This window comes from Notolepis coatsorum (genome assembly GCF_963971535.1).
Source record: "Notolepis coatsorum genome assembly, chromosome: 6".
In the NCBI taxonomy this organism is placed as follows: Eukaryota; Metazoa; Chordata; class Actinopteri; order Aulopiformes; family Paralepididae; genus Notolepis; species Notolepis coatsorum.
Window position 1 is genome coordinate 132,107,369 of NC_140170.1, and position 26,097 is coordinate 132,133,465.

The window sequence follows — 26,097 nt, forward strand, 5'->3', positions numbered from 1 at the left end:
ATGCTGCAGTATTTGCCGGCATCCACCTCTTGTTTGAGTGGTGGTTCAAATAGAGAAAGCATGTGTCAGTGGAGTGGGATGTTCTGAAGCCAGATTAGAATTCGTAGATTTGATTTTTTCCCACAAGGTACTATTCGAGCTGTTCGTAGACTATTTTTTCCATGACTTTCGAGATGGAGGTAAGAATAGAAACAGGGCGGTAGTTGCCTGGGTCTAATTTGCTGCCTTTTTGTGCAGGGGGGTCACTCTCGCAATTTTGAAGTCTTTGGGGACGTGTCCCTGTTTTATGGAGAGGTTTATTATGTGTGTGATGACTTTAAGTTAAAATTAAAATCAGACTTGGCACTGAACGGTTGGCGAGTTAACCCGACTTTTCTTGTGATTGGCGCAGAAGGAGTTAAGGGGGGGGGGGGGGGGGCAAAAAAAGCCCTGAAAAAAGAAAAAGTAGGAAAAATAAGGAGAAAAAGTGCATAAAAAATATATATATATTGTTGTCTGGTATCAATGGGACATAATATGATACGGTAGCCAAAAGTAACAAAATAATGTTTATGTTTTTTAATAAAAATTACCGTCAGGTTTGAGGGTGCAGGAATAAAATGTCAGGACTGTACAGACAGGTGACCAGCCACAGAACACGGGGGAGAACAAAACAGATATTCACAAGGGGATGACGAGAACAAGAAACACCTGGGTCAATTACAAAATGGATACACCTGGTTGGGAAACAAACAAAGAACTACAGAAAGCCAAGACAAGAAACTACAACGAAGGCACAGGACAGGGAACATAATACAATACACTGGAGAACACAGAGATCAAGATTACATGAACACAAGATACATGGAGCAGACGAACAACCTAACAGGGTAACATTAACGGGAGGGATACAAATATAATCACACGTAACATTTCCAACTATTGACATGCCTATATGGGCTGATCATAATCATCCACTTCATGGATGTGTTTATGGGTTGGCACTAGACTAGAGGATGACATATTTTCGGGTTTCCCGCGGGATTCCCACGGGATGGGAGTCAATTTCACTTTGAATCACGTGATTGGGCAGGACCAGGATTAAAAGTCAACGGGAGCAGAAGGGAGTGGGAACTATGACAACAAAATCAACAGGATTTGGACGGGAGTGATACATCGGTGCATCACTAATGGCAATGTTTGGTGGTTTTATATTTAACTATGGCAGACATGATGTGACTTATGTACTGCATATTTTATACTGAGGAAGAAAAACGGAGCAGGATTGGTAAACAGGAGTGGGATGGGAGTGGGATTCTATAAAAGTTTGGCTCAGGATTGGGACGGGATTGGGATCAGTCCTCTGTGGGGGTGGGATTTTTTTTAAACGCTCACTTGGGATTGGGATGGGATTATTTCTGTGGGAGTGGGAAGGAGCGGGAGTCAAAATCCACTCGCATGTCAGCCTCTAGTTGGCACAGAAGCTACCATTAATGCCTCCCTCATGTTGAATCTTGCTTTTTTTGTGGGGCGGCGTGGCTCAGGGGTAGAGCGGGTTGTCCAATGATCGAAGGGTTGGTGGTTCGAATCTCGCTCAAGCCCATGTCCATCCCACTGTCCTTGGGCAAGACACTTAACCTACTTGCCTCGTATGAATGTGTATGCATGTGAATGAATGTTGGTGGTGGTCGGAGGGGCCGTAGGCGATGATTATTCGCCACGCTTCCGTGAGTCTGCCTCAGGGCAGCTCTGGCTGCAATTGTAGCTTACCACCACCGGTATGACTGTGTATGAACGAATAATGGACTCTGTGAAGCGCTCTGGGTCTCATGAAGAGCGCTATATAAATCCAAGTCATTATTATTATTTACTTTGTTCATGCACTTTATTTAGTAAAGGTATATTTAATTTTAAGTAACAACTTTATATATCCTAAAATAAATCATGTTTAACAACCTCTGTTCTCTGCAATAAAATGTACTTAAGTAAATGTAATTGAAGTTACACTACTTTTACTTGAGTAGGATATGTTTGTACTTTCTCCACCTACACCACTGTTAACTGGATTTGTATAACAGAACAGCTCCCAGAGCAGCTGCTTCTCTTTATCAACCACATGTCCTCCTCATTATGCAGCTGTGTTTTACCTCAATGTGCTTGGATGCACCAACATACATGGAGCATTGCTGTGACTGTTGATTTGGAGCAAAGGACCTCAATGAATAATAATTGTACCTGACAAATCAGATGGATGCGATCAGAAGGGCTGATTTTATGTTTGTCCCTAGACAAAATAATGATATTCTAAATGGCAACCGAACAGAATTAGCTGTTTTTGGTAGTACAATAAAGCCAAGTCAAGGGTTAGAAATCAGAAGATGTTTCTTTGCCATTTTTATTTTCCAGGAGAATAGAAAGTCATCGCTACATCACTTAGCAAAATAAAACCTCCTCATATTTTATTGAAGACCAAAGTCGCATATCACATTGAACTCAGTGAACCACATCTTTTAAAGTCCCTCATCAGTATTCAAACAACCTTTTTAGTGCAGCGTGGCCTTATCCTCTTCAATCACCAGGGACCTTCCAGCACATCTGTTGAATAGAAACACAACATTGTACTGCAACACAACAAGTATTCCATCTGTCTAGTAATATTGAAGAAAATATGCAGTTTACTTATTTAAAAGAAGACACATTGTAGCTTCAATACTCATACTCTATTAAAATAAAACTTGAATAACTGATTACCTGAATGTTTTTAACCACTGTAGCATTTGTGGTTTGAAATATATGATAGTGAATATTAATTAAAAAAGTGATCTGCTAGTTGTGCATAGCAATCTAAGAAAACAACAGAGCCCTGTCTCTCCTCCAAAACAAAGTGTGAATATTGCACAGACCCACGCCGCCTGTGTAAGGCGTTCCCACAGTATAGTGTTTGTATGTATGTCTCATGTAGACTAAACAAGCAGAATATTTTCCATTTCACTACCACATATAATAATAATCTATATGGAATGAATTCACTTCATTATCTGTGTGATTTTAGCATTATAGCCTAATTCTGAAATATAATTGGCTAGATAGACTATTTCACCCATTTTTGTAGTTTTACTTGATACTACAAGTGAGCCACTATAGGTTATTGTTCTTACCATGTGAAGGCACATGCTTCAGATGAAGAACAGTTCATGTTTTTACAGTTATATATCGTCACTTCAAAGCTAGCACTATGGGTAAATCTCAAACAGCCCTTGGCATCTGAACATCAGTTTACTTTCCAGCTAGCCAATTAAGTGAAAGGATTTTTGCATTGCTTATCACAGTCTGCTGTGATTGATGTTCCTTCAGCACACCTGGAATGAAGTGTACAACTAGTGAAGATGTAAGCATAGTAATACATTGGCTTCTTCAAGAAACAAAATAGTTCAAAGACATTGCATCGGTCTGAGGGAAGAATCGAGCATCATAAATTATATGAAGACTGTTTTATTCTGTTGGGGATGGTTCAAACTTTTGTTTGCATGTTGTGGTGTGGATTAAAACAATTTTCTTACCGGACCCCATGTGCGGTCTGTCTGAAGCTGCCCAGCTTGCTCAGAACATGGACAGAACCTAGACCATGGGTCTCGGTAAGTAAGATTCACGCCTACGCATGAATTGCCCTACTGGCAAGTATTTCATACAGCTTTATGACCAATCATAATTATGTTTACCATATAAATGGAATAAATTTATTGCAAACTCACTCAGGTCACTTTTGACCCATGTTGCACATCAAATGGTAAAGAGCTCAGTCAGTCAACTACTAGAGAATACAAACATGTATTGGTGATGGGGCCAGGGGCATAGGTTTGATTTGAGCTTTGGTAGGGACACCTAACATGTGAGTGCACAAAGTGCGTGAGCAGAAAATAGTTTTATTGTCACTAATTTAAGCATGAATACTGTTACTAATAATACAAACTATTATCATTGAGTACACTGTGAGTACAGAAAGATCGGTCAACATATTTTATTCCCTATTGTTCGAGAACTTCAAACGTACTGCTAATCAAAATCCCCTCTGTTGCTGATGAAGCGCTCATGAGAGTGAGTAACGTGAGTGGGCGGCTGTGACAGAGCTGGTGAGGCTCTCACTGGGACAGAGGAAGGGAGGAAAGTCCAGGTTGTTGATTGGATATTGCAGATAATAGGATTTTGCAGATTTTTTATGCAGCTGTCAACCTACACTTTTGCAACAGATAAAACGGCTCTGTTTTGCAAGACCGCAATGTTGTGAATTATAATACTAAAACTATAGTTTTCACTCACCAATTTATTTTGGTAGGGACAATTTGTATTTCCGTGGCTTTGGTAGGGACATGTCCCTAGCGTCCTTATATAAAACTACGCCTATACCCATTTATTTGTATTTGGATCACTGGGACCAGGTTCTATTCATGTAAATACAACTTTTAGAATGGTCCAAGTCAGTCCCCAGGAGTTACTCAACTTTCATAACATACAACCCTTGGTCTTCTCTTGTTTCCGTTGTAGGATGGCAGTCAAATGAATAAAGCCAATTACATTTTCTGGATAGTAATAATGACAGTAGAACCTCATTTATGAGAACCTTGAACCTTTGAATGAACAGGCCACATATAATGTGTGTTTGTTTATTTACCCCCAAGCCTGCTACTTTGCATTCGCTTGACATTCTCTGTCAAATATTGCACATTTGCATTGCAATTTGCAATTGAATAAGAATAGTTCAAGAGAGGTCCCATCTGTTTTCATGCATATTTCAATAATCCAAACATTTCAGTCTAATGAATGATATTCCCAAGGTGGTTGGGATAAATTAGGTTCCACTGTATGGAATTTTTTTGTTTTAATTGTCGCTATTTTACCACTTGGAACTAGTCGAGCTGTTTCCTCAGATCTGAAGCTTCTGCGGCCATCTCCTCCTCTGTTCTCCACCCAGAGGGAACATCCTCGTTCTCACGATCGTGTTTCTGCAGCTGTCAAAAGAAACATGGAACTGTCAATGGCTCAAATGAAAATTTGCAACATTCCTTTGATGTTCTGCAAGTTCATTAGCCTGGTCTTAAATATTTTTTTTTCTACAGCCAGATATATTGATTATAGAGACCTGATCTAATATTGAGAGGGTTACAGATATAAATAGCTTGGCGTCTTTGTAAATGAGTGCCTGCCCTCATTTACAAGTACAAGTAAAAACAGTGTACCCCATTAATGTGATGCATTCTCAGATGTACAAACATACATTTGAACGCCATTGTCAATTCACAGCTGTAATTAGCCTACCATATGTGGCAAACATTTGAGTAGCGTCTATATGCATAGTGCTGCTATACCACCTCTTCCTGAAGCAATACAAAACAGTGATGCCCGGGAGAGCTGGACCCGAGGTGAAAACCTTCATGAACGAGCTGGGGAAGCCATGCAATGCAACAGTAAATGGAGATGACATCTGAAACAGAAACGCTTTGCCCCTCAGATGGTGTAAACATGAGGGGGGACATTACGGTTCATTGATGTGACGACACATGCAGAAAATGAGCTAAAATGTTATAATAAAAACAAGCACGTTGACTGTGACACGTTCTGACATCGACTTATAGCCGATTTTACACCATTCACAGATTGGGGGGGGGGGGGGGGGGGAATAACATACTTCGTCAAAATAATGCCTGCCCCTGAATGGCACAGCTGACAGACTGGGGCTGGGGAGGTGTCGCCTTTTTAATAGTCACTGGAGGTTTGAGTGGAAGCAACAAAGGAGGAGGAGACAAACCTGATGAAATAAAACTCTCTGAACCCTAAAGCATTGTAACAAGAATGGGGTCCCATTTTAACGGCTTGGGCACCACATGGTAGACGTGTCACACGTGCTATGAGTCGTTTTTCATTCCAGACTAAAACCATAATATTTCAGACTAGAACCATCAAACGAGGAACGCAACAAGCTCGGCGTAGGGCTGTGGCTTTTTATGTCCTTAAGATAATGTTCGCTGCACGTGTTTCGTCCACGCTCTGAGATATCAGCTGAACAGCTGTGTAGCTCTAGACAGTATGTCATCAAAAAGCCACCAATTTGTGAGTAGTACATAACTGTAATGGGGAGGCGCAGGCGAGGGCTATAGGTTTACGTTTGTTGGGAGCGAGGCTGTAAAATGATTCAACGTGTAATAGATTTTCAATGATTTCTAGCACTCCCTGATACTGAACAGTCTGGAAGCTGAAGCACCAGGGGGTCATTATTACATCAATACCTCGTCTCCTTCCAACCCTGACAAGCGCTGGTCTGCTTTGTTGGCTACATTTCTGTTATATGCACTACAACTACAGGATCCGACCCTGGCTATAGAGCATGTCAGATCAGGTCCCGAGGAAAGAGGAGAGGGACCTGTCATCACACCATAACCGCATTGGTAGGGGGGACGACGACGACGTTGAAGGGCCAGTGGAAAATCTAGGGGCCCCCTCTGCCTCAGCTGGCTTGCATGGGTAGGCTTGGAGCTCTGCACCGCTCAAACCCCAGCCCAGCCTCAACCCAGACAATCACACCGAGTTAGGATCTCCCCCATTTAGCCCCCAAAGGATGTCTTTAGAAAGGGAAAGCTGGCATTTGTACTTGGTATTATTCTTGGAATTAACATTGATAGTGGTGTGTGTGTGTGTGTGTGTGTGTGTGTGTGTGTGTGTGTGTGTGTGTGCGCATGTGTGTGTGCGCATGTGTGTGTGCGCATGTGTGTGTGCGCATGTATGTGTGTACATACACACACATATGTAGCGTGGCAAGACAATGCTCTAGGTTTATCTGTGTGTGTGTGGGGGGGGGGGGGGGGTTATGGGGTGGTATTGTATCAAAAGATGCAGTGCGAGATTTATTTTCAAACTGCATTAAGGCAAACTGGAAATGACTTTGTGGGCTCTCTTAATCGCATGAGACATTGCAATTTATTCAGAGCACAGAAATCCCCCATTAATATAACATTTTGCTCTGAGCAGAGGAAATAGGGATGCTTGGTCGATAGGGGATTTTTCTGTGATTGCATGGTTTTTTCCCCAATGGAATATTTTCGATTCAGCGATGTCACACCAACAACATGCCGCACAAAATCATGTTGGAACATATTGTAATCAACACGTCTCACATGTGAAATGTACATTATTTATACATTTGTTTTAGACGGCTTTCATCACTGGGGCCATTAGGCATTTATGGAGCTCAGGGGTCCTTGCAACTGAAATCACAACACCTACTGTATCATTAGCGAAACAAATCAGCTATGACAGTTTTGTCCCCCAGCTGTTAGCAAGCCTCTAGATGTTAGACGGGGCATAAAACATCAAACCGGTCGAGGCTGAACCCTGTTTCAAAGCAAACAGTCTAATAAATGAAAACCTAGTTTATCATTTGCAAAACCAAAATGCTCTCGTCCCTTCCACCTAAACCCCTTCATCCCAGCATGAAACTGAATGGAGAAAAAGAGTAGAGAAAAAGAGTGGGATAATAAAACTTTAGAGGATTGGAAAATAATAGCCGGTAGGTAGCGTGCACTGTAGTCATGTAATATTAAGGTGTGTTCGTCTTTGTGTGAAGTGATTGTGACACGCTGACAAACTAAAGCTCATCAACAATTAATCAAGTCTGTTTGTTCTCGTGTAATAATGGCCATCGCCTCGTGGCAAATGCTGATGCAAAAACTGTTATGTCACGTAACTTTGTAGTGCTAATCGTGTCTCTTTGGGAAGATATTAAAACACTAACTCACTAAGGAACAAGTAACAGAGACGTTATACTTCAAAGATAATTTGATGCATGGCCTGAGTGCATGCTACATAATTGTCCTTGCACATTTATTGAATATATACTGTATATGATGTATTTTTCAGATTAGAGAAGAGATTGTATAATAATAAATAATAATGCAGGACTTAACTCAGAAGTCTTTATTCGGCATGCAACGACATGCAGTGATGGGCAGCACACACACACAGGAACACACACACACATGCACTGTTTTTTTAGGGTCGCCGATGCGATTGAGCCCTGCGCTTGACCCATCCTGTCGTGCTTCCCCCCCAAGGGCAGCCGGGAGCAGACAGGGCGTCGGCGAGGTGCCGCGCCCGGGGACCAATCCAAGTGCTCCTGCCCGTCTTCGTCAGGGACGCGACAGCGATCTGTTGTGCATGTCTTTCCATTGGGGTTCTCTTATCGGGGGGGGGGGGGGGGGGGGGACCCTTGCAAGCACGGGGAGAACATGCAAACTCCACACAGAAAGGCCTGGGAGATACCCCACCTGGGTACCTGGCATCATGGAAACCTGGTCCCCAAGCGGGAATCGAACCCTGGACCTTCATGCTGTGAGACGACAGTGTTAACCTCTACACCACCATGCCGTGTATTCGTATACAATAATGCTAGTGTGTGATTTTGTGCATGTATGCGTGTGTGTGTTTACAGGTGTCTTGTTGCACCTTGCATGGTATTCTGAATAGTAAAAGTGTGAAAATGCATATATATTATACAAGAGACACACACACACACACACACACACACACACACACACACACACACACACACACACACACACACACACACACACACACACACACACACACACACGTGGGTTGGGCTGGTCTCCCTGCTGTGTGTCTGAGAGAAGAAGAGAGAAAGCTGATGATCCCTTGGTGTTCTCACTAGCTGTTTGCTGATGTCCAAACAAATGCTGGTGTGTGTGTTTGTGTGTAGTTGTGTGAGTGCATGCATACACATGCGTGTGTGTGTGGTGTATGACTGCCTGCATACGTGTGTTTGTGTGTGTGTGTGTGTGTGTGTGTGTCCCGAGGGGCCTGTGTTAAAACTCTTTAGTGTAGCCCCACTTCTTAGTTGCCGGTTTGCCAGTGCAGACACAGAAACCCTGCCTGCTCTGTCAGTGATGAACATGTCCATGAATACTAATGTCCTGCAGGCGTCCCCGCCTACACACGGCCACCACAACACACCCCGGGGAGACAAGCTGTAGAGGTACAGCACCTCCGTGTTGTTCAATGCTTTGTTGTCTGAACACACAGCGGTGCTAACACACACACACACACACACACACACACACACACACACACACACACACACACACACACACACACACACACACACACACACACACACACACACACACACATACACGCACACCAGTACTTCACATCTGGTAGAACACGTCGAACGCCCCTTTCTTCCCCCCTGGCTCTCATTGTAATGTTTCAATTTACAGCCTTATTAATGACATACATGTGACACTGAGGAGCATAATACCTTTTTATCGGCGCTCCTTGACATTTAACAAGACACTCCAGCTAACACGGACTATATAAGCCTGGGAGGCTCTTGACTGGTGGTGGTGGTGGTGGTGGTGGAGGAGGGTTCTGGGTAGGGGGTGCGCTGCAGCATCGCAAGGTCAGTCTGGAGGTCACCAGACAATCAGCAGAGAACAGAGGGAGCCCAGAGGGCAGCTTTTTGTTCCCAGGGAGACCACAGGCCTTCGCATTAGGTCATTTGTCAGAATCAATGAACAATAAATAAATAAATAAATAAATGTTCATTTTTCCGATTTAGCAAGTAAGGATTTGGAAATGACTGTGAGCAGGGGCCTGAATGGGACAGATGGTAACAGTGAACATGTCAAGTGTCACTGGCTGGTGGACAAGCTCCACACTCCCTCCCAATGCCCAGATTCTGTAGAGCCTGTGAAAGGACGCCTGAGATCTTCTTCAGATGTGACATCTGACCCTCAGCACGCGAGAGCTTGAGACATGCAGAACACACTGACACAACGTAGGGACCCTGCTGCTCTCTGCCTCTCACCAAATCACACATCATGAGTGCAACGCATATATATACCCACAAGAACAAATAGTAATCATTGGGAGCAACTTCATAGATATCGATGGTCAGCCACAACAGTCTGTGTGTGCATGCGTGTGTATATGCACATGCGTGAATGTGCATTATTCGTTGAGTGTTTGTAAAAATGTGTGTATTGGGTTCTGGATAACTCCTCCATCTCTTCTCCTCCGTCTCTCACTGCACCTCTAAGCCTGAGATAGAGATGGCAGCTGTGAATGCAATATCTTTTAATCTTCCATGGTAATTACCTATGGCAATCTGCCTTTTGCCAGACATACTTCCATGAATCTAATTAGCAGGAAACCTGATAAAGTGCCTTTGGGTTTGTATTTTGAAGGGAGTTAAACAAGGGGTTGATAACACATGGGATTCCTGGCTCAACTCTGCGAGTTCTGGAAGGAATGCACTATGGTATATTTCAAACAAACTTCTATTTGTTGTGTTTGCAGAGCACAAGGACATCTATTTCTGGATGGAAAATAGCCTGAAGCTATCTATTTTTGATATGTATGTCCTTGGGAAAAATACTTGACTAACAAAGGGAATGTCTTACCTCAGTGTATTGTAGTATATTGTGGGAAACATTGTTAGCCTTTCAACATACAGTACATGCGGTACAATATTGGACAAATGATTCCATGTTGCATGGCCTACGTCAAATAGACTGCACCTTACAGGGGAAATACTGTATTGTAAGTAGAATTTACCTACATTTCTATGGGTATTTGAATATCAAGGCTGTTACATTAAGACACTGTGACATTTGAATTAGCTTGAGCAGTTACATTTGCAGTTATTCCACTTTAAAAAATCTGTAAATCTTTACAGGCAGTTTCATATAATCCTCATATTATCCAATTATCAAATGTGAATTTGGTCTTGATCGGCACTCCTCCGACAAACAACAGTTTCTTCCAATAAGTTACTGTACTGTAGGTTTGGCAAGAGATATTGACTAGATGTATTTTGTTCAGTTGTGTGTGTATCTGTTTGCGATAAATCTCTGCAAATATTGGGTAGATGAGGTAATTATTTCTGTGGACATTCATCTTTGAGTGCAGCAGGACACTCTTGGCAAGATATTGCGATGGGAAATTGCCTGCTTTTTCATTCTACAAGCTATGTGTTCCATGGCAAGGACTAGACTCTGGTGGATAACTAGATTTCAGAATTTGTTAAGTGGTTAAGAGAAATGGTTGATCCTAATATGAACATGTTAGTTGGTTGCCATGCCCAGCGACACTTTGACCTCTGAATATGAACTTGAGTTAAGGCCTACTTGAGTTGCTGATTTTTTAGATTATACGATTGACGTAAATTTGGAGAGGCAGTTAAATCATTTTGTGTCCTGTACTGTGCAGGACAGTGATGCAACAGTAGCAGGACAGTGGATCACAGTGATGTAGCAGGACAGTGATGTAGCAGGACAGTGATGTAGCATCACAGTGATGTAGCAGGACAGTGCATCACAGTGATGTAGCAGGACAGTGATGTAGCATCACAGTGATGTAGCAGGACAGTGATGTAGCAGGACAGTGATGTAGCAGGACAGTACATCACAGTGATGTAGCAGGACAGTGATGTAGCAGGACAGTACATCACAGTGATGTAGCAGGACAGTGATGTAGCAGGACAGTGATGTAGCAGGACAGTACATCACAGTGATGTAGCAGGACAGTGATGTAGCAGGACAGTGATGTAGCAGGACAGTACATCACAGTGATTTCATCACAGAAATTTGACTGACTTTCATCACTGATTAGCAATCATACCTAACATTAGCTAATGTACTCCACTGTGTTGTTGGTGTTTTATTTGCCTGACACACACATGAAACTATTGCGTTTGACATCTTTTCTGCTGCGAATTCTGCAATTTGCACTTTCCCATAATGTCCACTCCGGTTCGGTGTGATGAGGTGACTTAGTTTAGTAACATTATTCATCAACAAGTGCATTTTCTTGTCTTTCCCGAAACACCTAAGCATTGCCTATCTGCAAGAAATAACTGCTGTGTGTGTGTGTGTGTGTGTGTGTGTGTGTGTGTGTGTGTGTGTGTGTGTGTGTGTGTGTGTGTGTGTGTGTGTGTGTGTGTGTGTGTGTGTGTGTGTGTGTGTGTAAAGATGGGGACTTGATCTGTAAGTGGTTATGCAGACTTTGCCAACTGGCCTTCCCGGTTATGCACAGAAACATGCAATGAGAAAATCAGGCAAATACCTTTTACATTTAAGGTTTGGTTGTTCTGATTCAGGAATGCGGCATGCATTGCACTTTCACAAGCCATCAGAAATACTTTCACTTTCCATTAACGGTATATCAAAAGTGTATTTGGTCTATGAAGCACAAATGTAGGCTAGGGCTCGAAGCCAACTGTAACAGTGTTTGTCTGTCCTTCTATCTGTATGTCTGTCCCCACAAAAGTAGACTAATCAGAACTGATGATGCCACTGACATCATATATGGAAATAGTCATCCCAGACAGCCAGCCAGCCAGCAGAGCAAGCCTCTAGCTTAGTCATGACAATAATTAATTAAATCCATGGAAATAAATGGGATACAATGTGACAATCATTGTGTATGCTAGAAACCAAGCTACATTCACCACCAGAGCAAAGGAGCTTTATTGTGTTCTCTTTGGTAACAGAAGTGGATAAACGTCATTGCACTAACATCAGTTGAATATTTAGGCTTCACAAACCATACAATGCAGGGAATCATCAGCATGCCATTCAGATGAATTCATGAAAGCTAACTTGTGAAATATTGAGTAGCAAACATTGACACAATAGCAAACATTGGCTATGCTAACTGCCATAGGTCTAGTCTATTAGCAAAATAAACAAAAAAACATTGCAAGCCGCTTACGCCATTGTTTGACCCCCCCCCCCCCCCCCCCCCGCCCCAACACACACACACACACACACACACACACACACACACACACACACACACACACACACACACACACACACACACACACACACACACACACACACAGATCTTATACTACCTCATTCAATGCACGTTTGTTTTTATCTGCATGTATTTTATGCTACAGTATGTATGTCCCTATGCCCTCCCCCCCTGCACTGTTCGGTGAAGCTGCACCCCTCCTTTTGTTGATTTAATTGAAATTTGGTATGTTAATAACAAAATATATCAAATGAATAACACAAATTATTGTTTATTTTGTATCCAAATTCAATGTATTCATTTTAATTCAGATATGATGAAAGGACATTTTGACCCTATTAATTTGAGCTACCTTCCTGTTAATGTAAAACCTATAATTGTTTCTATTTCGGATTGGTTGCCATTTGTTTTATAGCGATGCGCGATGGTGAATTAATTAAATAGAATGTCGCCGGCAGAACTGAACCAATGGCAATACAATAATTTATTCAACAGATTTCTGATATAGCTATTTAGAGCTAATCTACATGCCAAGCACAGTGCTTTCCAGAGAAATAACCATTCCGCTTGTTTCCAGCCTGATGCACAATGCATTAAACATGTATTATTCCAAAAAGAGACTTGAGAGTTGCCAGATTCATGACCAATGCCTTGTTTTTAAGAATATTTCAGCTAATGAAGTTAAATTAACTATCCAGTTTGTTTTTATAGTATAACGTTTGGCTACTTGAGAGAGAAAGAGACAGACTCCTTTATGCGACCGAGAGATTCAGATACAATTGACAAGGCTTTCCTCCCCTTCACGTAATTCACTCACAGCTCGGGGTGTCGTTGTGGTAGAGACATGATCATAATCAGGTTTTTATGCACCTGAGTCTCCCGAACACGTAGAACCAACCAACCCCCGATCAGAGCTTCCTATGCTGAGATATGGTCACCTACCCCTACTGGTGGATGCCTCCGCGTATTTATGCGGTAGGTGCGCAAAAGTTACCATAGCTCAGCGTAGGAAGCTCTGATCGGGGGTTGGTTGGTTCTACGTGATTAGCAAGTTGACTAATACTACTATTATTTCGAAATATTAAGGTGCTACAGTCCTGTGTCATACTGTAGGCAAAATTTGTATTGACATGCTATTCCTTTTCATCTCCTTTATAATGAATTGTTGTAGTAAGCCCTTTGGTTTGTTGTGTTACAGTTCATAATCTCTAAAGTGAGTTTATATAGTTAGTTACATCTGTGCATATCATTAATGTTTATGCCAAATAAACGTTCCCATTATGCTATATTAGTATTACACTGCAGTTTACTGCTTTTTTTACTCTGTAAATGTAAATCTATATTGCATTGTAATGACAATAATGTTGAATTAAATGTCCATTAGTATGCATGCCCATCTTATGTACAGTATAGCAGACATGCATCTTTTTAAGTTTTTCCTCTTTATTCGTAAGTGTTTTTATTAAAAATATATACTAACAGATTGTAACACCCAATGGTCATACTGTACATAGGCCTACTCTTCTTCTCTCTTCAGATGCACTTATGAAATATTTGAATCCCACCCCTGCAAATGTTGGGCCACCTCCACAGCAGAAGCACCGAGCACTCCCCCTGCCCTCTCCACCTCTGCACAACCCAACTCACAACGCACAGCACCATCGAGCACTCCCCCTGCCCTCTCCACCTCTGCACAACCCAGCTCACAACACACAGCACCATCGAGCACTCCCCCTGCCCCCTCCACCTCTGCACAACCCAGCTCACAACGCACAGCACCATCGAGCACTCCCCCTGCCCTCTCCACCTCTGCACAATACAGCTCACAACGCACAGCACCATCGAGCACTCCCCCTGCCCTCTCCACCTCTGCACAACCCAGCTCACAACGCACAGCACCATCGAGCACTCCCCCTGCCCCCTCCACCTCTGCACAACCCAGCTCACAACGCACAGCACCATCGAGCACTCCCCCTGCCCTCTCCACCTCTGCACAATCCAGCTCACAATGCACAGCACCATCGAGCACTCCCCCTGCCCCCTCCACCTCTGCACAACCCAGCTCACAACGCACAGCACCATCGAGCACTCCCCCTGCCCCCTCCACCTCTCCACAACCCAGCTCACAACGCACAGCACCATCGAATAAACTGTGAAGCAAGGGGGCGCCAGATAAAATCCTGTCTGTGGTAGGCATGGGGGCAATAGTCTTTAATGGTGTCGTACATATCATTATAATACACAAAAAACTACATTCCACATAGTCCTAGCACATAATTCATGGTAACATACTCTTCCATGCAAATCTTTGTGCTCTCAGCCAACCATATTGTATGTATGTAGGTGCTATTATGCAGGTAAGCGTTTTGAGAGAAACATTCAAAACCAAGTACTGTACAACCCTTTCAGATGTATATTGAATTTTGAGAACATTCTAATGATGATCATCATGGTCATTGAAAGCTATGGGAGTTCTAGCATTCCAAGAGAACATACAAAAAAATAAACTGTTAAATGTTGCATTAGTCATAGTCAGTGAGTCACATGGGATTTAGATGTGTGTATCTGTTCCGAATGTCTGTTTCCTTTTCACCCATCTGCTTAACAGTCACAATTTACTGGCCCGCAGTACGGAAACACAGGCAGACACAGAATGACAGAGAGAGAAATGGAGAAGGGATGAGGCAGAGAGAGAGGCAGATAGAGAGGCAGAGAGAGAGAGAGAGAGAGAGAGAGAGAGAGAGAGAGAGAGAGAGAGAGAGAGAGAGAGAGAGAGAGAGAGAGAGAGAGAGAGGCAGATAGAGAGTGAGAGAGAGAGAGGGGCACATTTTCACAACCACAGTATTAACAGATTTCCCTAGTTCTCTCCTTCTGTCCTTCCTGTGTAACTGAATACCTTGTGATGGTATGTTTAAAAAAGAAAAAAAAAAAAACATTAGAGCAGCTGGTGCGTTAATTACCCAACAACAATAATATCCCTCCCGTTCCTTCCTATGACAGTCTGTCAAATAGGGCTTTTTTCCCTCTGCCATGCTGAGTCTGCACGAGATGATGCAGACCTGCCAGATGCAAGAGAGAAGGTAAGCATCTGATAGGATGATGGCTTGTCATAGGCTGGCCTGGAATCAGCAGAAGTCTGTGTTTCATAAAAAGACATGTCCCCATGATGATGATGATGATGATGAGGATGATGATGATGATGATGATGATGAGACAATACTTAAAATAACCAACACAGTGAGATCATTGTCTATTGCCTGCATCAAAAGTGCTCAAATAGGTGAGTGAGTGCAGTCATAGATTTATGAGTCATACTTCAAACATTTGCAGCGATAAATATACACCTGCATGAGTTGACAGAATCATACATGATAAGTAGGGATGTCCGATATTATCGGCCTACCGATATTGGCATTACAATGTAATATCGGAAATTATCGGTATCGGTTTTCAATATTCTTTTTACATTTATTTAACCTTTATTTACCCAGGCAAGCAAGTAAGAACAAATTCTTATTTTATTTATTGTCAAAAGTATGCATAATGTTGTGTTAAGTGATCCAGGATCAGACAACTCGGACAGATTTTGTCCCGGTATTTCAAAGCAATCCAGATAGGATCACCCTGATCCAGATTCAGACTTTTCAAGATTACAAGATCCTGAATATCAGTGCTTTAATCCTACCGATATGAAAAATAATACAAGGAAGACAAGAGACCACATTGCAGAGACATCTATAATGTATAATTATATTGTTAAATACATAAAGGACATGAAATCATAATGGAATTGTAATTAAAAAAATACTCCCACTACAACATATGAGCCGTTAGACGAATAAAGACTGCCATGGCACAACCATAACAGACCCGACATACCAAGAGCAAATACAGCTCTCTCCCCCCCCCCACCATACAACACTGTCCTGTCCTGTGAGTCTTGTTTGTCTTGTCTGTCCTGTGGTGGTGGTGGTTGTCATAATATTAATGTGAACTGTATAATGTTTATGTAAAAGTTAATGAATCCTGGAAAAATGGGTAGGATATCTATGCAAACACGGGAAACCATACTGCAAAAGAAAAGTTTCTAACTGAAAATGTGAAAAAGTGACTGTGAAAAGGAAATGGAGATTGTTTATGTGAAAATGATGTAAAAAAGTGACTTTGGAAAGAAAAAAGAGAAAAATTAACAAAAATAAAGAGTTATAATTTTTAGGGTAACAACAAAAAAACATTCATTCAAAGGCAGCTGATCATCCAGGCGTGCTTTGAGGAGCTGAATTCTAAGTGAGGTTTCAGGTTTATTTAATTTTTAATTTTAATTTTTTTATTATCTTTCCCCCCCCTCCTTTTTCCGATTTTGTCTCCCATCCCACTGTTAGTCGTTATGCCAATTCCCAACCCCCTTCCTGGTTGTTGCGCACTCCCCCCTACTGTTGGTCCGGGAGGCCGGAGACTGTCACATGCTTTCCTCCGACGCATGTGCAGCCAGCCGGCAGCCAGCCTGGCAGCGCAGATTCTCACCGGGAGAGTGTAACGTGTGGAAGGTCACACTACCTCCCTCCAGATCCTACCCTCGCTGTGCAGGCGCCCCGACCGAACTGTAGGGGTCGCTGTCCACAACGCCCAGGACCCACCCATCAGCTTTCCCACCCCTAACACTGCCAATTGTGTTAGTATGAACGACCAGCCAAGCTGATAGCAACGCCGAGAGCTGGATTCGAACCCAGCGTCTCCAGCGTTGATGGCGAGTGCCTTGCCCACTACACCACCTAGCCGCCCAGGTTTCTTTTGTTGAAGATATATTTTCTTTAATCTAAATTACATTTGTGATTGACAATCTTTTATGAGCATAAACATTTATGCCATCAACATTTGGTTGAAAACAAAATAGGCCACCATAAATGTGACCAAAATGTTTTAAATAGAATTGATTTGCCATTAAGGCTAAAAATTATTATTAAAGGCATTATAAATGGCCTTTTCCAGTGTTTAGTATTGTTTCCTAGCAATGGGGGATTATATCAATGTGGTCTGTGTGTCGTTAATTACCATATTGACTCATCAGTCTAGTCTTGAGTTCACAAGATCTTCCCTCGCTCAACTAAGCCGTTCTGATTTGACAGTATTGCTGACGTGAATAAGGTACTGGTTGAGCTGATTGTGATCTGATTGGCTCTGTGGTTGTAGTCACCCCCCACAATTCGCTCAACAACAGAGCAGTGAAATTACTTCATCAAACAGAGGGTGCGACAGATAGCAGAGAACGAGCGAGCGAGAGAGGGAGAGAGAGAGATAGAGAGAGGGGGAGAGAGAGAGAGAGAGGGACCGCGGCAGGCAGACCGAGTGTGTGTAAAATGTGTGTGCGCCGCGGGGATGGGTCTTCCACGCGCACGCCCGTATTCCGATCCGTACAATAATATTCACAGAGGTATATATTGTCATTTGAAACAGGTTACCAATGCATTGTCCCGTGGGATTATGCCCCCTGCGGCGAAATTAATTAGTATCCCCCTCAATCTCTCTCTGTCTGCCACTCGCAGACTGTGTGGGTGACTGTCTGTTATGTACCAGGAGCCTGATCACTCCTGGGTCACTGTGCATGCAGGCCTGATCACTCCTGTGTCACGGGGCATGCAGGTGAGGGCTGCCAATTAGCTAATTAGTGCTGATTGGTTACCTGCTGGGAGCTTTAAAACCAGCCCTGGTAACACACATGCAGGGTCTGTGTTTAGAAGGGTGTGGGTTCTTCCAGTCCTTATCCTTTAGTTTACACTAGTAATTCCTTGATATAGTAGCACTTTGAGTTAACACACAGGTTTTGGTGTCGGTTTTGCACATAGGTTGCGTGCCTTTGAGCCAGGGTCGTAACAGTTGGGCGCTCGTCCGGGATATTTACCCCTAGAAATTTGTTTGGTCGTTTTTTTTTTTGGTGGTACACGGGGTGTCATGGTATTATGGTTTGGGTGGTGTTCGTTACATATTGTGTAACATGGGGGCTTGAGCCGTTTCATCAAACAGGTGAGTATGCCTTATTTGTTTGTAATTTGATGTGACTACTTATGCTGTTAAAATATATAGTTTAGTGGGCACCACATGTAGATAGGGACATTATTTTCTGGTTGTTGGTTAGCTTCCTGTGCACCACATACTCCTGGGGCAGTCAGGGAAGGGATTAGCACCATCTACTTGTCTGGTACCGTATCATGTACTGGACGGGTGGATGGTCAAGTATGATCTTTGACTGGTAGCAGGTGTGGTTGAAGATGGTTAGGTCTACAGGGCATTACTTTAAGGGTAGGTAGATTAGGGGGGCCAGAAAACACAGGTAGTGTGGTAGGGCTTGATTTAGTGTTTCTTAGGGTAGACATGTGGTGGGCCGGTTTTGACTGCAGTTTAGATGTAGAAGCATATGTAGTCATATCAGGTTAGAAGGCGCACCTGTTTGGATTTGTTTGTTGAATTTATTTTGTTTGTTTGAGTGTTTGGTGAGCATACCTGGTAGCACCTAACACCCTGCGTGTATGACACGTCTATTTATTTCAGGGTGGTTGTGTTTTATTTTTATTTTATTTTAATTCTTTTGCAACCTAGAAAGGTGCGCTCCGTAGAGCTCACATTTCCACCGTGTTCCCTTCTGGTTGTTATTATTGGCATTAGCATTCTTCAGTGGTTCTTCAGTGGTTCTTCAGTGGTTCTTCATGGTTCTTCAGTGGTTCTTCGTGGTTCTTCAGTGGTTCGTTGGGGGGGTCTTCAGTGGTTCTTTGGTGGTTCTTTAGTGGTTTTTCAGTGGTTCTTTAGTGGTTCTTCGTGGTTCGTTAGTGGTTCTTCGTGACTGTAAAGTAAAGTGAGTAGCTTACATTTACATTTACATTTAGTCATTTAGCTGACGCTTTTATCCAAAGCGACTTACAAGTTCTGTACGACACGCCATCAGGAAGGGCACAACTCTATCAGCTGAGTAACAATGTTCATCAAAGTGTTGAGTGCTACAGTGTAGGTTAGTTTATTAGGACAAGTGCATGACAGTATGGTTAGTTAGGGTTAGATAATTTTTCTTTTTCTTTTCTTTTTTTAATTCAGATAATGGTTGAAGAAGTGCGTCTTTAGTCGACGGCGAAAGATTGGACGTGTTTCGGCTGTCCTAACTGGGGTGGGTAGTTCATTCCACCATTGTGGGGCAAGGATTGAGAATAGGCGACTTCTCTTTGATGACCCTCCCGGAGCTTGGATAGGAGTAGGTCTGAGGCGGCCAGAAGATGCAGAGCGTAGGGGTCTTGAGGGTGTGTAGTTAGAGACCATTGACCGGAGGTAGGCGGGAGCAGTTCCCTTTGCTGCACGGCATGCTAGGTCGAGGGCCTTGAAGCGGATTCGTGCAGCAATGGGGAGCCAGTGCAGGTCCCTAAGAAGTGGGGTGACATGGGCCGACTTCGGTAGGTTTGAGATCAGGCGGGCCGCTGCGTTCTGAATGAGTTGAAGAGGCTTAGTGGCAGTGGCCGGGAGGCCAGCGAGCAGTGCGTTGCAGTAATCGAGGCGGGAGATGACTGTTGATTGGACGAGGAGTTGGGTGGCTTCTTTTGTCAGGAAGGGGCGGATCCTTCTGACGTTGCTCAGGAGGAATCGGCAGGTTCTGGTTGTCGCTGCGATGTGAGCAGAGAAGTTCAACTGGTCGTCGAGGACAACACCAAGGTTCTTGGCGGTCGGGGACGCGGTCACAGCTGCATTCTCGACTGTGATGGAAAGGTCGGTCAGGGGGGAGGATTTGGCCGGCAGGTGGAGCAATTCTGTTTTGCTTAGGTTCAGTTTGAGGTGGTTGGTCGTCATCCAGGCGGAGATGTCGGACAGACAGGCCGAGATCCGCTCAGAGATGTGGATATCTGAGGGAGGGAAGGAGAGGAAGAGTTGAGTATCGTCGGCATAACAGTGGTAGGAGAAGCCATGAGACATGATAATGTTACCCAGTGATTTAGTGTAGAGGGAGAAGAGAAGGGGTCCTAAAACCGAGCCCTGGGGGACACCCGTCCGCAGGGGGCGGGTGGCCGACAGGGTCCCTCTCCATGACACTTGGTAGGAGCGGTCATTGAGGTATGATGACAACCATGTCAGCGCAGAGCCAGCCACTCCCATTCCTGCGAGGGCCGCGAGGAGGATCTGGTGGTTGACTGTGTCGAAGGCTGCAGATAGATCTAGGAGAATCAGGACAGAGGAGAGGCCTTTCGCTTTTGCTAAGTGAAGTGCCTCTGTGACCGCAATGAGGGCTGTCTCTGTGGAGTGACCAGTTCTGAAGCCTGACTGATTAGGGTCTAGGAGGTCATTCTGTAAGAGATAAGCAGTAAGTTGGTTGGATACAGCACGTTCAAGTGTTTTAGAAAGGAAGGAGAGAAGAGAGACAGGACGGTAGTTGCCTATGACGGTAGGGTTCAGGGATGGTTTTTTTATGAGGGGCTTGTGGTGACTGGTACAGTAATGATGGCTTCCATCAAGGACTTTGTTGATCGCCCGTCTCATGACATGTTGGAGAAGTTTTCCAAGGAACAACTTCTGGAACTTGCTGTACACTACAGGGTAGAGCTTACTGCGGGTGAGAAACGTTTGAAGCCGACTGCCTTGAGTGCTTTAAGGGTGTTACTCATTAGAGAGCAGGTGCTTGAGGAGAGGGTGGAGGAGCCTCCTTCGTCTGACGCGTCTCCGCTATTACCTGGTGCAGAGGGTGAGTGGAGGATTAGGGAGTTGGAGTTTAAGGAAAGGCAGCTAGAGCGAGAGCGTGAGGAGAGGAGAGAGGAGCGTGAGCTTAAGGAGAGAGAGAGGAAAGAGGAGCGTGAGCGTGAGCGTGAGCTTAAGGAGCGTGAGTTTAAGGAGAAACAAATGTTGCTGGAGCACGAGCGTGCGCAGAAGGAGCTTGAATATAAGCATGCTGCCTTGCAGGCGGGTGCTCTGCATCCAGAGTCACGTTCCGGTTTTGATGTAGGCAGGAATATTAGGATGGTGCCTCCATTTTTTGAGAAAGACGTGGAAAGATATTTTCCCCTTTTTGAACGGGTGGCAACCACATTGAAGTGGCCTGATACCGCCTGGACACTGCTGCTGCAATGTGTTTTAGTTGGTAGGGCACAAGAAGCCTATACTGCTCTGTCCCTTGAACAAAGCGCTGATTATGAGCTTGTTAAAGATTCCATATTGAGGGCTTATGAGTTGGTCCCCGAGGCCTATCGTCAGCATTTTAGAGGTTATCGCAGGTCGGAGGGACAGTCTTATGTTGAATTTGGAAGGGAGAAGGAGAACCTGTTTGACAGGTGGTGCACTTCTCAGAAGGCGGAGTCAAGAGAGCAGCTTAGGCAGTTGATTCTCCTAGAGGAATTTAAAATATGTGTTCCTGATACCGTTTCCACACATCTAAATGAGCGTAAGGTATCGAAGATAGGCGACGCCGCTGTCTTCGCTGATGAGTTTGTGTTGACACACAAGTCCGTGTTTTTGGAGGACTATCGTGTTGAGTCCGGGGATAGGCGTCCTGTTCAGGGGGGCCGTTTCCCAAAACCTGTGTCTGCTGGTCAGTTAACTTCACCTCCTAGGCGGGGTGGTTCTGCTGGTGCATTCCCAGAAGGGATTATCTGTTTCTACTGTAAAGAACCTGGTCATATCGTTGCTGGGTGCCCGGTGCTTGAGCAGAAAAATGTCAGAACCGTGGCTCTGGTAGAAACCATATGCAGAACGCCTATGCCAACGTTAGATGGTGATGGGGGAAGTATCAAACGTGTGGACAAAGAGCTCGAGGGTTCCTCAAGGTTTATGATGGATGGATTTGTTTCCCTGACTAATGCACTAGAGTCCAAACAGGCTATAACAATTTGGAGAGATACCGGTGCTTTTCAGTCCCTCATTCTGGAGGGGGTTTTGCCGTTTTCAGAAAACTCTTCTTTGCATTCCGGTGTCGTTGTTCGGGGCTTTGGGGGTGGATTTGTGGATGCACCTTTGCATGAGGTCACGCTCAATTCTCCCTTAGTATCAGGCAATGTTGTTGTGGGGGTATGTTCTCACATTCCCATAAAGGGGGTGTCCTTCATTCTAGGGAATGATTTGGCTGGTGACAAAGTGTTGACTACTCCGGTTGTAACTCCCATTCCTGTGGTTTCTGAGGTCCCTAATGAGCTGGCACAGAAACATCCAAGAGTGTTCCCTGTGTGTGCTGTGGCACGGGTAATGTCAAAGGACAAAAGTGATGTTGTTGATACTTCGACTTGGGACATTACACTTAGTGACACATTCTTTGTTGAATTAAAATGTGTACCTGTTGAGAATTTTGGAAAGCACACTGTGGATGTACCTCTGCATAATGATTCTCTTGATTGTGGCTTTGTGTTAGGCCCGGTGGTGAAACCAGAGTTGACATGCGTGCCGGAGAAGCATGTGGCAGGAGATGATATGGCAGCGCAGTGTCTCAAGGTCTTCCCAGCCTGTACGGTGGCTGAGGCCACGAACGAATTGGAGGATGAGTGTGGGAAGGATGCTATGAGAGGCGCTGTTGTTTCATGTGACACCGTTCTAGTTGGAGAGGCTACTAAGCCTGACTTAGGCTGCCAGCCTTCCCACAGTAGCTCTATTGTCCCTAATGTTTCACTTGTGGGCAGGGATGGTCCCAGTATGTCAGTTGATGATTCTGACATTGATCCACATGTCCACACTGATTCTCTGCCATGCACTAGGTGTGCTGGTCAACCTAGTTACCAGTGTCCTGTGGAGCAGGAGCCGCCTTCGCGACCTCGTCTGTTGAGTGGCAGCCATTTTGATTTTGATCAGGACAATGTTATTTTGGGTGACGCCATTTTAGATGGTGTTCCAGACGTTTTTGTGACTGTCGTACTGCCATGTTCCAGGGACGGTGGGGCTGTACCTGAGGCGGTACATCCTACTCTGGATGTTCACGGCTTGCAGTATCCTGAACTGCCAGTGCCAGGTGGGATGGATATGGGCGCGGTGGTGGTATCAGTGATCTATGGTTTTTGTTTTGCTGTGTTCTGTTCTGTTGAGCGCAGTGAGATTCGTTCTCAGATTGATGTTGGTCTATTTTTGACAGGTCGGTATCGGTGGAGGGGCCTGTTGAAAGGGAGCATACAACACGGTTGGTGGTCGTGTTCGACAGGGGCCGACCTGCTATCGCTGTTGTGGTAGTGGCCCTGACAACTAATGGGTCACAGTTGTTTTTTTTGTTTTTGTTTATGGGTTGTTGTGTGGTGGTTGCCTCTGGGGCAACCAGTTTGGTGGGGGAGGTGTTATGTACCAGGAGCCTGATCACTCCTGGGTCACTGTGCATGCAGGCCTGATCACTCCTGTGTCACGGGGCATGCAGGTGAGGGCTGCCAATTAGCTAATTAGTGCTGATTGGTTACCTGCTGGGAGCTTTAAAACCAGCCCTGGTAACACACATGCAGGGTCTGTGTTTAGAAGAGTGTGGGTTAACAGATAGATAGTCACGTTCTTCCAGTCCTTATCCTTTAGTTTACACTAGTAATTCCTTGATATAGTAGCACTTTGAGTTAACACACAGGTTTTGGTGTCGGTTTTGCACATAGGTTGCGTGCCTTTGAGCCAGGGTCGTAACACTGTCACTCAAATCGCTTATGGGCGGAGCCCATCCAATAACAGCCTGAAATCCTGAGGTAGAAAAATTATGCTTTTGAGTACTTCATTAGAAAAACAAAACAATGAATTGGCCTACTGCAGGGTTGAGTGCTCCAAAAAAGAGATTCCATTTTCATTACAGTAACATTACATTCAATATGTAATATACAAATGCATGCGACCAGATCAACCTCTTTGTAGCTCAGTGTACAGCATGACACTGCAGAGCACACCACTCTTTCAGCACACACCGCCCTCTCCTTAGAGTGGAGTAGGAAATACCAAGTAGAGAGAGAGGAATTGCACTTGATTAACCCCTGGCAACCCCATTTTCTCCTGTGGCGACTAGGTGTCGGACGGCTCGCAGGCCACAACCTCATACGTCAGACAGGACATGCTTTCATTAAACAGTGACCCCTTTGTGACCGAAAGGTCGCCCTGACCTCAGAGTCATCCACATCCAGTGGGGAGATAACAAGCATTCCATATAGGTACTGTAGCCAGTATGCTCAACAGATACTGTTGGGCAAGCCTTCAGACGAGCTGCCCCAGTGAGAATCGCAAATGAGGTTGGGTTGAGACCCCTGTCTGTCCATCAAACTGGGTTTGAGTGATGGGATCCCACTGACCCATGGTCTTGCCATTCCTCATTGTGTCTACAAGAGTACTTGTACTAAATCTGCTTGTTACCCACTTCAGTATAAGATTTGCATTTCAAAAAGTGATGAGGTACTTTTCCATAGAAAAGGCTGTGAAAACGTGATCATAAAAACAAAACACATCTTCCAACGTGCCGGCATAAAGATTCTCTTGAATCTTCTCCTTGAAGGAGGGAGATTTTTCTCTTTGTTTTCATAGCCAAAGAAAAAAGCCTGTGTTTCATGGTCAAGTGCACAGAAGCTTTTATATGGGCTGTAAGCACAATTTATTAACGTGAAAAAGTTGCAGGAACCTATAGAGGTTAATTGTTGCCACATCCTTAATGTTTTTATTTTTTTTCTAATAATTATATCTCTGGGGGAGGGGCAGAAACTCGTCCTCCAATACATTTTCTGATAAACTCAACTGGCCTACAGTTGTCTAATGATTGAAATGCACACTTTTCATGTCAGTACAAGTCAGTTTTGAGCCGTGCCATGCTGACTCATACAGCATCTAGTAGTCTCTGTAGCAATACAATGACACACAATACAATGTTGGTACAAACAACACTCAGTGGTAGAATTACACAAGATTAATACGTGGAGTCATTCATTCTTCTGCACTAAAAGATGCATTTGGAACTTTAGACCATCTATCAATCAATAAATCAATCAATCCATCAATTAATTAATTCAGTCAAGTAATCATTTGCAATGAATATTGGTTAAATGCGACACCTCATCATAATTCTGTTTGTATTTCAAACTGATTCACACTATTTTCAGAATTCAATTCCACTCCTGGTCATTATGAGCAAAGAAGAATGAGCCCATAAAAACACAATTTTAATTAAGATACAAATATTACACATATTTAAGAGTTAAAAACACACAGGCATAGGCTAGACAATAGACTATTTAAAAAACAATAACTTGTGCTCGCTTCTGAGAACAGAGAGAGAGAGAGCGAGAATGCATGTTCCATCTCTCTCGACATACGCACATTGAAAGCCCTCTTGAGTGGGAG

At 43.9% G+C, this 26,097-nt stretch overlaps 1 protein-coding gene across 1 annotated transcript in view; it reads right to left on the minus strand.

The window, feature by feature from the left end:
* Positions 1 to 2,436: 2,436 nt before the first annotated feature.
* Positions 2,437 to 26,097, minus strand: part of fhit (fragile histidine triad diadenosine triphosphatase) — a 251,822-nt gene continuing 228,161 nt past the window's right edge. Inside the window, exons 5-6 of the mRNA XM_084316078.1 lie at positions 4,875 to 4,985; positions 2,437 to 2,574 (exon numbers count right to left, since the gene is read on the minus strand). Coding sequence (XP_084172204.1) covers positions 4,884 to 4,985 — 102 coding nt within the window. The 3' untranslated portion in view covers positions 2,437 to 2,574; positions 4,875 to 4,883. The remainder of the gene's footprint in view (positions 2,575 to 4,874; positions 4,986 to 26,097) is intronic.